This window comes from Leptodactylus fuscus, chromosome 1 (genome assembly GCF_031893055.1).
Source record: "Leptodactylus fuscus isolate aLepFus1 chromosome 1, aLepFus1.hap2, whole genome shotgun sequence".
In the NCBI taxonomy this organism is placed as follows: Eukaryota; Metazoa; Chordata; class Amphibia; order Anura; family Leptodactylidae; genus Leptodactylus; species Leptodactylus fuscus.
The window spans coordinates 336198755-336211787 of record NC_134265.1 but is presented as its reverse complement, the minus strand read 5'-3'; the positions used below and the strand labels follow the sequence as shown (position 1 = coordinate 336211787).

Sequence of the window (13033 nt, the reverse complement as noted above, 5' to 3'; positions counted from 1 at the left end):
ATATGTGGGGCTCTACCAGCATGATTCTGCTGATAGAGCCCCTTTAAGAAGTAGAAGGCTTAATAGTTTATTCTTGGCAACAACCAAACTTAAGTGAAAAAAAGAGAGATGTAAATCCCATCAATATTTGGTGTGACCTGTATCCTTTGGAGGAGGAGTCCTGGAAGTGATGATATGGTCCCTACAGATATAACCCTGATCTCACCATCATCCAGTCTGTCTGGGGTGACATGAAGAGACAGACGGATTGGACAAGCCTACATCCACAAAGGATCTGTGCTTAGTCCTCCAAGATGGCGGGAACAACCTCCCTGACGAGTTCTGCCAAAAACTGTCTGCAAGTACCGAGAAGAACTGATGGAAGGCGAAGGGCAAATGTCACACCGAATATTGATGGAATTTAAATTTCTCTTTTCTTCATTCACTGCATTTTGTTAATTGGCAAAAATAAACTATTAACTAGAGATGAGCGAGTACTATTCGAAACTCCAGTTTGGAATAGTACGCACCCATAGGAATGAATGGACGCAGCCGCACGCAGGTGGTTAAGCGGCCAGCTGCCGGCAAAGTCTGCATGCCGGCCACTTCCATTAATTCCTATGAGTGCGTGCTATTCGAAACGGCCGTTTCGAATAGTACTCGCTCATCTCTACTATTAATCCTTTTGTTTCTGAAATCATTCTTACTTTGCAGCATTTTTTTACATTTTGTACTCTAATGCTAAGTTGATGAACCTATATACTGGTAAATGTCACAGCCTACCAGTAATTTTCCAGGCACGTACATCCAACAGAAGGTTTGGGCACAGGATGAACAGAGTTTAAGCAGACGTTCATAAGTTTCTCAAATATACCTTCATGGAAGAGGCTGCTCTACCAGCACATAAGACGATACCAGTATGTATATATTGTGTAAGTAATTGGGTATATTAAGGGAGCTGCATAGATGAAGGGGTATTGTATTATACATTGGGCAGTAACTCAGCATGGCCAGCAGATGTCACTATTGTTGCAGTGTTGCATAGGCTGTATATATTGTCACTGCCGACCATTACACTAATTGTATAGTCATCTGTACCTGGATATTGTGACCTGAAGCTCCCGGGCCCCAGTGCAAAATCTGTAATCCCCCCACCTTGTGCCGCTCATAAAACCATTGTCCTATTGTATAGTAGTGGGAACTTACGCCTCAGGCACCTGAGCCTGGGTCCAACTGCTACCTCTATAGATGCATAGAACAGTCTGAGCACAATACAGCCGCCATTACTGCGCCAAGCGTCCTAAAGGTTCCTGGCTAGAGATGTCACCACTAGATTCATCCATCCCTCACCCACTAAGGCTATGTTCACACCTACTTTGGAGTCTCCATTGCAGAGTCCACTGAAAATCGGTGGAGGGAAAAAGTCCTGCATGAAGGACTTTCTTCTCTGTCACTTTCAGGTTAAAAATGATGGACCCCACAAAGACCCCATTATAGTTAATGAGGCTTCTTTGTGGAGAGCCAGGGCTAGCTTGAACCTAGCGTTACGCAGTGTTCTGTCACCCAATCTCTCCTCAATTACAATGCATATTCTGCAGTCGCCACTAAAAGGCGCTCCTTAGGTTTATAAATCTGTATGTACATGGAAAGAATATGAAAATCTGACTTCCATTATGTAATTAGGATGCCAGTGCTTCAAGTATGCACACCAATAGAGGGCGCTCACTGAGAATGTGCAAGTCTATCTTCCATGAAGACAGACTTAGGGTGCATGCACACTACGTAACGCCGGGCGTGTATGAGAGCCGTACACGCCGGCGTTACAGCAGGGCTGCCGAACACTTCCCATTCACTTCAATGGGAGCGCTCGTAACAGCGGCGTTTACGAGCGCTCCCATTGAAGTGAATGGAAAGTGTTCGGCAGTCTGCTGTAATGCCGGCGTGTACGGCTCTCATACACGCCCGGCGTTACGTAGTGTGCATGCACCCTTAGGAAGACAGAGCCTCAGGCATGCAAACCTATAGAGGGCGCTCCCTTTAACATCATGCCGACCTTCTCAGAGGCCTTTGTTTGCAATGATGTTGGGATTTTACCAGTTACAGTCTCTCAGCCAAGGACAGCTGTTTCAATGTACTTACATCTCATCAGCTTGGTGCAGAGAGGACTGATCTGGCAGAGGTGAGAGGTTTAGACAGATTTGGGGGGATATCGTCACTAGGGAGAGACCAGCATTTAGGTGTGTGGAGTAGAGATGAGCGAGTACTGTTCAGATCAGCCGATCCGAACAGCACGCTCCATAGAAATGAATGGATGCACCTGGTACTTCCGCTTTGACGGCGGCCGGCCGCTTAACCCCCCGCGTGCCGGCTACATCCATTCATTTCTATGCGAGCGTGCTGTTCGGATCAGCTGATCCGAACAGTACTCGCTCATCTCTAGTGTGGAGTCTTATTAAGCCATGAGCGCTCCACTGTGCAAAGGAATATGGGAAGAATATGCAAATCTGACTTCCATGATATAATTAGGATGCCAGTGCCTCAAGTATGCACACCAATAGAGGGCGCTGGCATCCTAATTACATCATGGAAGTCAGATAATAGAGCTACAGTGGTTATCACCCAGCTTTCCCGGGAACAGATCACCAAAAGTAGGAAGACACCTGCACATTAACAATACCGTGCAGAAGATACATGAAGGATATTCATATAGTAAATATCAGAATACACATTTATTTCTGACTATTCCCCACAGTAAGGTCAGCATAGATGGAGGGGACACGAGAGGGATCTCAGATGATATTTGTAGTTAAAATTACACTTTTTATAAAGCCCCATTAATCCCTTTATTTCAGACTAGACCCCACATTTCAGGCTAAAAATTAGACCTCAATATTCAAGCCCCTGACCCTCAGCCAGGTTCCAATATTCAGACCCCATAGTTCCAACCCTAGACCATACTCCAATATTCAGGTCTCAAACCAGACCCAGTAGTTGACAACCCTGCCCGGTCACCATCATTTAGACCCCAAATCTGACTCCTTAATTCCAACCCCAGATCGTTCCCCATCTAGTTACTCCCCAAAGCTCCAGCTTCGACCCCCCTCCCTGACTACACTGACAAGGTGGGGCTGGCGAGATAGTTGGGGTCCCAGCAGTTATACGCTCAGTTCTGGGCAGCCATATTTGTAAGCAGACACATTCTGGCTACTTAGAATTCCTCACTTTTATTTCCAGAGACGGAGATGATGGACGTCCACAACATCACAGCAATACCGGGGATGATGGGAGCCATGACAGCCAAATCCTGTGCGAGGAACCGGTTCTATGAGCTGGAGGTTCATTGAACTTAGACTTTGTCGTGCACTAAACAATCTCTGGTGATAAAGCCTCAGGTTACAGCGATGGCCTCATCACTGCGAGGAGCCATTTATAGAGCCTTCACCAGGTGAAAGTGCAGGAGTTTACATCACCTGTGTACACATGAAGGTTATGTGGCTTGTCCTCATACCATCTGCTTAAAGGGCTGCTCCATGTGAGGAAAACTCATTCTTAAAGGGCTAGTCCCAAAATATCATCTTGTGACATATCACTTACACACGTCAATAAAACATCAAGGAGGGTCCAGAAATGGGGACAAATGATGTCCTAAATCAGTGGATCCAAGTAGTCATTTATCCAAAGATCCCAATCCCCTGTATAGACATGCAGCCACCACTAGGTGGAGATGAGGGGATTACTGTTACCCAATATGTATGCAGTAAGCTCCCTCTAGTGGTAGCAGATTTTAACCAGCATCATTCAAATCTATGTGAATGCAGAGGATATAGAGCTCTGTATCAAGAGAAATGATAAAGAAACTAGAACAGAAATGTGTTCCCCAAAAAATGGAGTTTCCCTTTAACTAAGGATGTTCAAAGCCTCCAAACAAGACTGATCATGTCGCAATATCAGTTAAAGGGATTGTTCAGAATTAGAAAACATGGTTGCTTTCTTCTTCTCGAGAAGTGAGATCATGTCGGATGGTCACATGGCCAGGCTGTCGCTCAAGTCCCATTCATTTGAATCCTGTAGCATGGTCATGTGACCGATGGACGTGATGTCACTCTATTCTAATGCTGGATAACCCCTTTAAGTCTGGAATATCTTAGAAATCTCTGGGTGTCTGGAGTAACATATAGATGTCCGAGTATCTATAACTTTTACATTCTCTTCTGGTGAATAGCTTCCAGTTTCTCCCGTAACACTTCCTCCCAGTCATCTTGCTTGTTGAGGAAGGTGGAGCGGGTTTCCTTCTTAATCAAGGCTTCTATCTCCGGTGATACCTCTGGTACAAGGCCGGCTCGGAGAACGACATCCTGAAATTTAACGGCTGACGCCGGTGCCAGGCAGCACCTGGGCCTGTGGAAGGCAAATAGCTGAATTAATCAGGAAATCTGTCAATTTTAGTCAATTGCAAACTTGACAAGTGGTTTGTGGTGACGGATGTAAATAATGAGCCTTTAGGACAGCCTATAGGCATTAGGTCACACATGGCAGGTATCTTTTTGTCTCTGATTTCCTATCCTTTTTGCCGTCACAGGCACCTGTAGTAAAGATAGGAGAACCCCTAAGATTGGCTTCAGGTTCAGGTGGCTTAAGTTCCTGATTAGTTTCGAACGAGAATTTCGAATTAGAACGAGGAGAAGGTAAGTGTAATGTGTACACTGAGGTGGAACGTGAAACTGGGGGCAGATGAAGGAGAGGACAGCATGACACTGGGAGCAGAGATGTGGGGACATGAATCTGGGGGCAGAGATGTGGGGACATGAATCTGGGGGCAGAGATGGAGAGGACATGAATCTGGGGGCAGAGATGGGGGGACATGAATCTGGGGGCAGAGATGGAGAGGACATGAATCTGGGGGAAGAGATGGGGACATGAATCTAGGGGCAAAGATGTGGGGACATTAATCTGGGGGCAAAGATGTGGGGACATGAATCTGGGGCAGAGATGGAGGGACATGAATCTGGGGGCAGAGATGGAGAGGACATGAATCTGGGGGCAGAGATGGGGGGGACATGAATCTGGGGGCAGAGATGGAGGGGACATGAAACTGGGGGCAGATGAAGAGTGTATATGAAACTGGGGGCAGAGATGGAGAGGACATGAATCTGGGGGCAGAGATGGGGGACATGAATCTGGGGGCAGAGATGGAGGGACATGAATCTGGGGGCAGAGATGGAGGGACATGAATCTGGGGGCAGAGATGGAGGGACATGAATCTGGGGGCAGAGATGGAGGGGACATGAACCTGGGGGCAGAGATGGAGGGGACATGAACCTGGGGGCAGAGATGGAGGGGACATGAATCTGGGGGCAGAGATGGGGGACATGAATCTGGGGACAGAGATGGAGGGGACATGAAACTGGGGGCAGATGAAGGGGGTATATGAAACTGGGGCAGAGATGGAGGGGGGACATATAATTTACGGGTGACTGTAGGAAGATTATACTGTGTGCGGGCACATGAAAAATTAATGAGAATGGGCGGAGTCAACACAAAGTGGGCAGGACTAAATTTGCCATGGCGCGATACGCGCGCCACACATTTTGTCCCTCTTTCGGTTCTTCAAAAGTTGGGAGGTATGCAAGTGTCCATGCCCGGGACCCCCTGCAGATCTAATCATCAATCATAGAAACCGGATAACCCTTTTACCAAAGACAATCCCAGGCTTAATGAGTACAGCATCATTTGTGATCGTGCTGGCGCCACCTATAGGCAAAGCCTCATAAAAAATATTGTGAAATCTAATACCAGTATAAGTAACTTTAGATTATAAGCCATTTCTTACAAGTTTTGTTTGCTGTCATGTTGTTGGTAATGGTAAAAAAGAGCAACAGCGGAGTGAGGACACAGCAGATATCGGTTCTCCTCCCAGCAACGTCTGATGGTCTCGAGGATGTTGTCATCTTTGGCTGAGCACGATTTCATCATTGCCAGAAGCTGAAGGAGATGAAGACACAAAAGAACTATCTTAGGCTAGCAAAAGTCTCTTGAATGACACATGGAATATCATTATTAAGCAACTTTAGTTTGGGATGGAGTGTCCCTTTAATATAGTAAAGCTCCCCCTAGTGGCAGCTGAATTCAGAATTCTATTATTTGACTCTCTTACTATTTTGGGCTCTAAACAATGTAAAGATATAAACATTTACTTAGCACGTAATGCTGGTCCTAAGATCAACTTTGTAATAAAAGGGAAAAATACCAATGTCAGGTGAAAGAGAACCTTCCACCACCTCCTCCAATGCTTTGCAACTTCCAATAGGCGCCACTCCACAGATTCTGGCACAATAACTACTGGTAGATTCAGCACAATTATTCTCTCTACTGTCAAGTGGGCGGTCCTCGTCTGTCTGCATAGGCCCAAGACCGCCTACCTGACAGTAGATACCTAATTAGCATATTGGATGCTGAAACTAAAAACACCAATTGCTCAGGAATGGCGGGCGGGGGGTTAGAGAAAAAATGACAAGTACTTCAGAATCATAGGAGCGACACCGATTTAAGGGTGAAAAGTGTAGGAGATGGTGGAGGGGGTGAAAGGTTCTCTGTAAGGTCCTATTTACACACTACCTGTTTGTGCAGTTCCTCAGGTAACTTGAATCTTTTCCTCTCATTAAATTCATCCATAAATTCTTTGATTTTTGCGCTGTCCGAATTTGACGCCAACCATAGTATCCGCTCCATGTTGTAGGGCTCCTGCAGTTACAAGTATGGGATCGTACTGTATAAGTGATTTATATGGATGGATTGACTACACAAGGATGTGTCACATTTTCACACATCTACGGCAGAAAACTGGTGTAGAAATGTAATGATCTCCCCACAATGGGAGGAATTCATCAATCACTCTACATCTGGCATACAGTACAGGGATGAAATTGTGGCGCACATTTGGTGCAAGGCCATTTCTTTTACCAAACATACTCTACCAGCCCCGACCTGTTCCATGTTTTCCACATTGCGTAAATGTGAGCGCACACTCCTCGGCCTGACATACTCAATAGTAACTGGTGAAGGGAGGGCCGACTGATTTATAATAAAGCCGCAGCCTCTTCATAAATCTCTCTCTCTGCACCAGTCAGGCTCTTTATTAAGACTGACATACAACATGACAGACGTAATACATCTGCCCCAATGTGTCCATGTGTAAAATCTGCAGCCACCATTACCTGAATATCCATGGCAGAAGCCAATGTCATCTCTGTGTTCCCCAAGGAGAAGTCACCATGTTCTATAGTTCGGTGAATAATGTCATTACTATTTACCACAGCCACCAGCTGGATAGGCAGACCCATCTTCTGGGCGATACATCCCGCTGAGAGAACAGAACACATAGTATATATGCATGTACACAGTGACTGCACCAGCAGAATAGTGAGCGCAGCTCTGGAGTATAATACAGGATGTAACTCAGGATCAGTACAGGATAAGTAATGTAATGTATGTGCACAGTGACTACCAGCAGAATAGTGAGCACAGCTCTGGAGTATAATACAGGATAAGTAATGTAATGTATGTACACAGTGACTGTACCAGCAGAATAGTGAGCACAGCTCTGGAGTATAATACAGGATAAGTAATGTAATGTATGTACACAGTGACTGTACCTGCAGAATAGTGAATGCAACTCTGGAGTATAATACAGGGTATAACTCAGGATCAGTACAGGATAAGTAATGTAATGTATGTACACAGTGACTACCAGCAGAATAGTGAGCACAGCTCTGGAGTATAATACAGGATAAGTAATGTAATGTATGTACACAGTGACTGTACCTGCAGAATAGTGAATGCAACTCTGGAGTATAATACAGAGTATAACTCAGGATCAGTACAGGATAAGTAATGTAATGTATGTACACAGTGACTACCAGCAGAATAGTGAGCACAGCTCTGGAGTATAATACAGGATAAGTAATGTAATGTATGTACACAGTTACTGTACCTGCAGAATAGTGAATGCAACTCTGGAGTATAATACAGGGTATAACTCAGGATCAGTACAGGATAAGTAATGTAATGTATGTACACAGTGACTGCACCAGCAGAATAGTGAGTACAGCTCTGGAGTATGATACAGGATGTAACTCAGGATCAGTACAGGATAAGTAATATACTGTATGTACACAGTGACTGCACCAGCAGAATAGTGAGCGCAGCTCTGGAGTATAATACAGGATGTAACTCAGGATCAGTACAGGATAAGTAATGTAATGTATGTACACAGTGACTGCACCAGCAGAATAGTGAGTGCAGCTCTGGAGTATGATACAGGATGTAACTCAGGATCAGTACAGGATAAGTAATGTACTGTATGTACACAGTGACTGCACCAGCAGAATAGTGAGTGCAGCTCTGGAGTATGATACAGGATGTAACTCAGGATCAGTACAGGATAAGTAATGTACTGTATGTACACAGTGACTGCACCAGCAGAATAGTGAGCGCAGCTTTGGAGTATAATACAGGATGTAACTCAGGATCAGTACAGGATAAGTATAATCCAGGATGATTAATGTATTTACAAAGATATTTAATTTGTTATGTAGAACCCATTTTATCTGGCCCTGACAGTAGTAAATGGATATTTGTACAGTATCTTACCAGTAATGTTTCCAGCTCCACCTGTTGGTACGACTATTTCTATTGGAGGTAACACGTCACTGGCCTGTGCTGGAACACATTGGAAATACCCATAGAAGAAGTGGGCAATCTGGACCATCACTCGTGCCCAGTTCACTGAGTTTGTGCTCATTAGGTTATGCTTCTTCACAAATTCACTGTCCTTGAAGAGCTTTTTGATGGGTTCATCCAGCTCATCTGATGTCCCATCCACTGCACAAAAATATGATGAAAATGGAAATGTGTTAAACTCTGACATGTCAAGGACGTAGGGAAACCTGGGATCTCCGTCCTCCCATCCTCCAGTCTCTTGGACCCCGATGCAAAATGTGCAGCAGGGCCCCCACCTACCATGTTCTCTTTATTTTACTGTTGTCTTTGTGTCTTTGTCAGGCTGAACAATCTTACTCTCATTCGTGTTCGGCATTCCCCTTTGCTCCTGCAGGCCACTCTGCTCATAGGTACTGCACATGCACCTTCTTCCAACCTTTTTAATGGCCAGTAAATTTTTGACCTAAGAATCAATGCCAATGGGTTCTAGCCTTTTTGGACCCTTCCCACAGTTCTATGGACCTGGGCAATCTACAAGAACTATGTAACATACTATAAAATACAGACCGGCAAACACGTGGACATTATCCTCAATGACTGTCGTCATCTGGCGCTCTTGGATTTCTGTACACCGCCCATGTGGCAACAGAACAGTAATGTCAATGTTCGGAATTCCACGCACACTCTCGATAGCTGCACTACCTGTGTCCCCTGATGTACCTGAAAGGTCATTTAAGAAGCAAAATTTACAACAATATAATCTTTCAAAATTAGAAAATTTACAATATCAATTTTATAATTGACAACAATATGGTGTTCCCTGGTCATATTGTTGGATTGGGCATTCCAGAGGTTATGATTTTCAGGGATTGCCATGAGGTATGCCCACTGTACCTCTTGGCCTTTTTTGTTGGCTAGAACCTGTTGTGGTGCAGAGCCGGGGACTATCCTCATGTCCCTTAGTGGTCCAGTCCAACCCTTCCTGAGGCTGAGGCCTAAATGACCAATAAACCCAATCACAGGTTTTCATACACAAAAGCTAAATGGAGTTGAATTTAGACAAAATAATCCACCTTGAAACTCAGATTTAGCAAATTGGCTCACTGGTGACAACCCATGAGCTGGAAACACCAGCTACGAAGTTGGATGGTTGGATGAGTTGGATGGTCCTGCCAAAATCGGCCGCTTAGGACAGTTTTATCTTGTATGGTTGCTTTTGATAAGTCATCTGTGTGTTGGTCTGGAAAAATGTCTCAAGCATACACACTAAAGCGTTAGATATGTTGTTGGATTCTACAGTCCCTACATCCAGGTAATCTTAGTGCCAAAGCTTCAGACCGAACTCCCACTACCTTCTACTGTGTCCGCATTGAGGGATACTCTTATACCTAGTCCAAGAAGAACTTACCAACCAAGATATTCACATGTCTGTTGTTCTTCTTCAAAAAGAAGTCTAAGAACTGTCCAACACAAGACATAGCGAGATCCTTGAAGGCGTAAGTAGCTCCATGCCACATCTCCAAGACATTGACATCACTCTTCAACCTGGAAACTGGAATGATATCCTTGTGTCTAAAGCGACTCAAGGCTTGGTCTATCAGTCCTACAGGAGGAAAAGAGACAAGGGATTGGTAAATAATAACTGAAGTCGTCACATATTTGATTTCATTTATAGGTTAGGATTATGTATTTTTTATGTTTACATTTTTTTCCAAAATTATATGGGCGGCCAACTTTCCTGAACTGTGAACTGTTGTCTCAAAAATTAGCTTTATAGCAGGTTCCAGAACATTAGATATCACAACGCACACAAATGGAGCATCTACACAATGGAAGCTGGAGGCCTATAGGTAACATACCATTAAGCTCATTCCTGGGTATAGCTTCAGGTGGGATAAACAGAGAGCAGATCTCCTTCACTAAGTCTTTGTAGGAGAAAGATCTCCATGTCACCAAGGTGTCTTTGTTCAACCTGGGTATGTGCTGCGGCATAAACAGTCCTCCATCTGGAGCAAAACCTGCAAAGAGCACTCCTTCAAAGTCCACATCCGAAACTCCACCCCGGGTGCTAGTGTACTTCATACCTTCACCTGTGGGGGTCGATAGTTCATTAGTAGCATTTACAAATTGTGAAAAATTTAGATATAATTACTATAATAATAATAATAATAATAATAATAATAATAATAATGTATATATCGCCAACATATTCTACAGCACTTTATAACTATTATAATACTGTGTCCTATAGGGAACACTAAAGAACTGTATCCTGTTCACAAGAATATACTGTAATACAGACACTTATGCACAAGAATATAACTACTATAATACTGCCCCTATGTACAAGAATATAACTACTATAATACTGCTCCTATGTACAAGAATATAACTACTATAATACTGCTCCTATGTACAAGAATATAACTACTATAATACTGCTCCTATGTACAAGAATTAACTACTATAATACTACCTCCTATGTACAAGAATATAACTACTATAATACTGCTGTTATGTACAAGAATATAACTACTATAATACTGCACCTATGTACAGGAATATAACTACTATAATACTGCTCCTATGTACAAGAATATAACTACTATAATACTGCCTCCTATGTACAAGAATATAACTACTATAATACTGCCTCCTATGTACAAGAATATAACTACTATAATACTACCTCCTATGTATAAGAATATAACTACTATAATACTGCACCTATGTACAGGAATATAACTACTATAATACTACTCCTATGTACAAGAATATAACTACTATAATACTACTCCTATGTACAAGAATATAACTACTATAATACTACTCCTATGTACAAGAATATAACTACTATAATACTGCACCTATGTACAGGAATATAACTACTATAATACTGCTCCTATGTACAAGAATATAACTACTATAATACTGCTCCTATGTACAAGAATATAACTACTATAATACTGCCTCCTATGTACAAGAATATAACTACTATAATACTACTCCTATGTACAAGAATATAACTAGTATAATACTACTCCTATGTACAAGAATATAACTACTATAATACTGCCCCCTATGTACAAGAATATAACTACATAGGAGTAGTATTATACAAATACATACATTAAATCTGGTTAGTAGTTTGGATTACTCCATTAGTACTGTAAGTTAAGCAGTCCTCTAATAATACAGTCAGTGTTATACCACCAGTCACACTTACATAATACATAACAGTGGCCTTACTCTTCACCAGTTTTATAGATCAGTGTTTTATGCAGTGATTTTGGACCTTCCCCTATGAACCAGTTCCAGGCCTCGCCCTCCCAGAGCTTCATCTTACACTGCCCACACATACTGTGTAAAGAGTTTTTAGCATCTGATGAAACCTAGTCAGCCTGTTCTGCATAGCCCTGGTGCTGCACAAATAACTGGGGTCAGTGTGACAGTAGCACGTATAATGTTGTGTATAATGTCAGTGCTGGGGCCAGGAGAGTTCATATTGTACCTGATCAGAAGACTCTTGGGGCCACTTCAAGGAGAAACAAAGTTTTTTCTGTGCAGAGACTCAATTTGCATTAAAAATAGCCAAACTAAGTTGTACGGATTAGGAGAGATCCTGCAAAAGTTCTCCGTAGCACACAGATGTGCCCTCTGTCCCCAGTCACATGACTGTGTGTCTTAAAGGAATAGCACAGGCGTGCGGTGTAAGTGTGTTGCGTGTACTTTGTACTTGTCACTAATTTATTGTACACAATTATACAAGGAAATGTAAAAAAAATATTAAGAAAAATAGTAAAACTTTCAACTTTGTGGTCACCTCTATCATTCCAGGAGCCATATCCATTGGTAGAGAATGTCACTTTCATCTTTTTAAGAATATGCAAATCAGCCTGCAAATGAATCGGAAGCGGGGCCTGATTGAAAGCTTGAGGCAGAGGCTGAAAATACTAATATGGCTACAGGAGAGGAGAAGAAGTAGTATTGCGACTGTCTTTAATGAAATTTACAGGCTGATTTGCATATCCATAAAAAATTGCTTATCTCTACATTGCTTTATCAGTTTGTGGCCACAAGGGCTGTGTTTCTAAACTTATTAAAGTCCTTCCATGGCACTATTATTGGTTTAAGAAGCATTTTAGACCTGACAGACTCCCATTAAAGGGCTTGTGCAGGACTCAAAAACATGGCTGCTTTCTTCTTCTCGAGAAGTGACCTCACGTCCATTGGGCACATGGCATTGCCCCATCTCTGTCCCATTAAAATGAATGAGACCGAGCTGAGCTGCAGCATGGCCATGTGACCAATGGACAAAGTCCAAAGTGAGTTTGCT

General features: G+C 43.0%; 1 protein-coding gene across 3 annotated transcripts; it reads right to left on the bottom strand.

The window, feature by feature from the left end:
• Positions 1 to 2758: 2758 nt before the first annotated feature.
• THNSL2 (threonine synthase like 2) lies at positions 2759 to 12326 on the bottom strand. 3 transcript variants are annotated; one of them, XM_075261348.1, is made up of 9 exons: positions 12209 to 12326; positions 10557 to 10787; positions 10106 to 10300; positions 9265 to 9417; positions 8629 to 8859; positions 7194 to 7339; positions 6592 to 6720; positions 5810 to 5961; positions 2759 to 4377 (listed from the first exon to the last, which is right to left on the bottom strand). In XM_075261348.1, the coding sequence occupies exons 2-9, from the start codon at positions 10777 to 10779 to the stop codon at positions 4179 to 4181; spliced, it is 1428 nt and encodes a 475-aa protein (XP_075117449.1). In that variant the 5' UTR covers positions 10780 to 10787; positions 12209 to 12326; the 3' UTR covers positions 2759 to 4178. The 3 variants fall into 3 exon arrangements, with proteins under 3 accessions (XP_075117449.1, XP_075117453.1, XP_075117450.1); XM_075261352.1 differs by having other exon boundaries at positions 6595 to 6720; XM_075261349.1 differs by lacking the exon at positions 12209 to 12326 and adding an exon at positions 11924 to 11952.
• Positions 12327 to 13033: the final 707 nt, after the last annotated feature.

Excerpts from the sequence above, each read along its gene's own strand:
- THNSL2 (XM_075261348.1), bottom strand. The coding sequence starts at position 10,779 with ATGAAGTACACTAGCACCCGGGGTGGAGTTTCGGATGTGGACTTTGAA. Across the intron at positions 10,301-10,556 it reads ACCCAGGAATGAGCTTAATG|GACTGATAGACCAAGCCTTG; the intron begins GTATGTTACCTA and ends TTCCTCCTGTAG. Across the intron at positions 8,860-9,264 it reads TAATGTCCACGTGTTTGCCG|TGGATGGGACATCAGATGAG; the intron begins GTCTGTATTTTA and ends ATTTTTGTGCAG.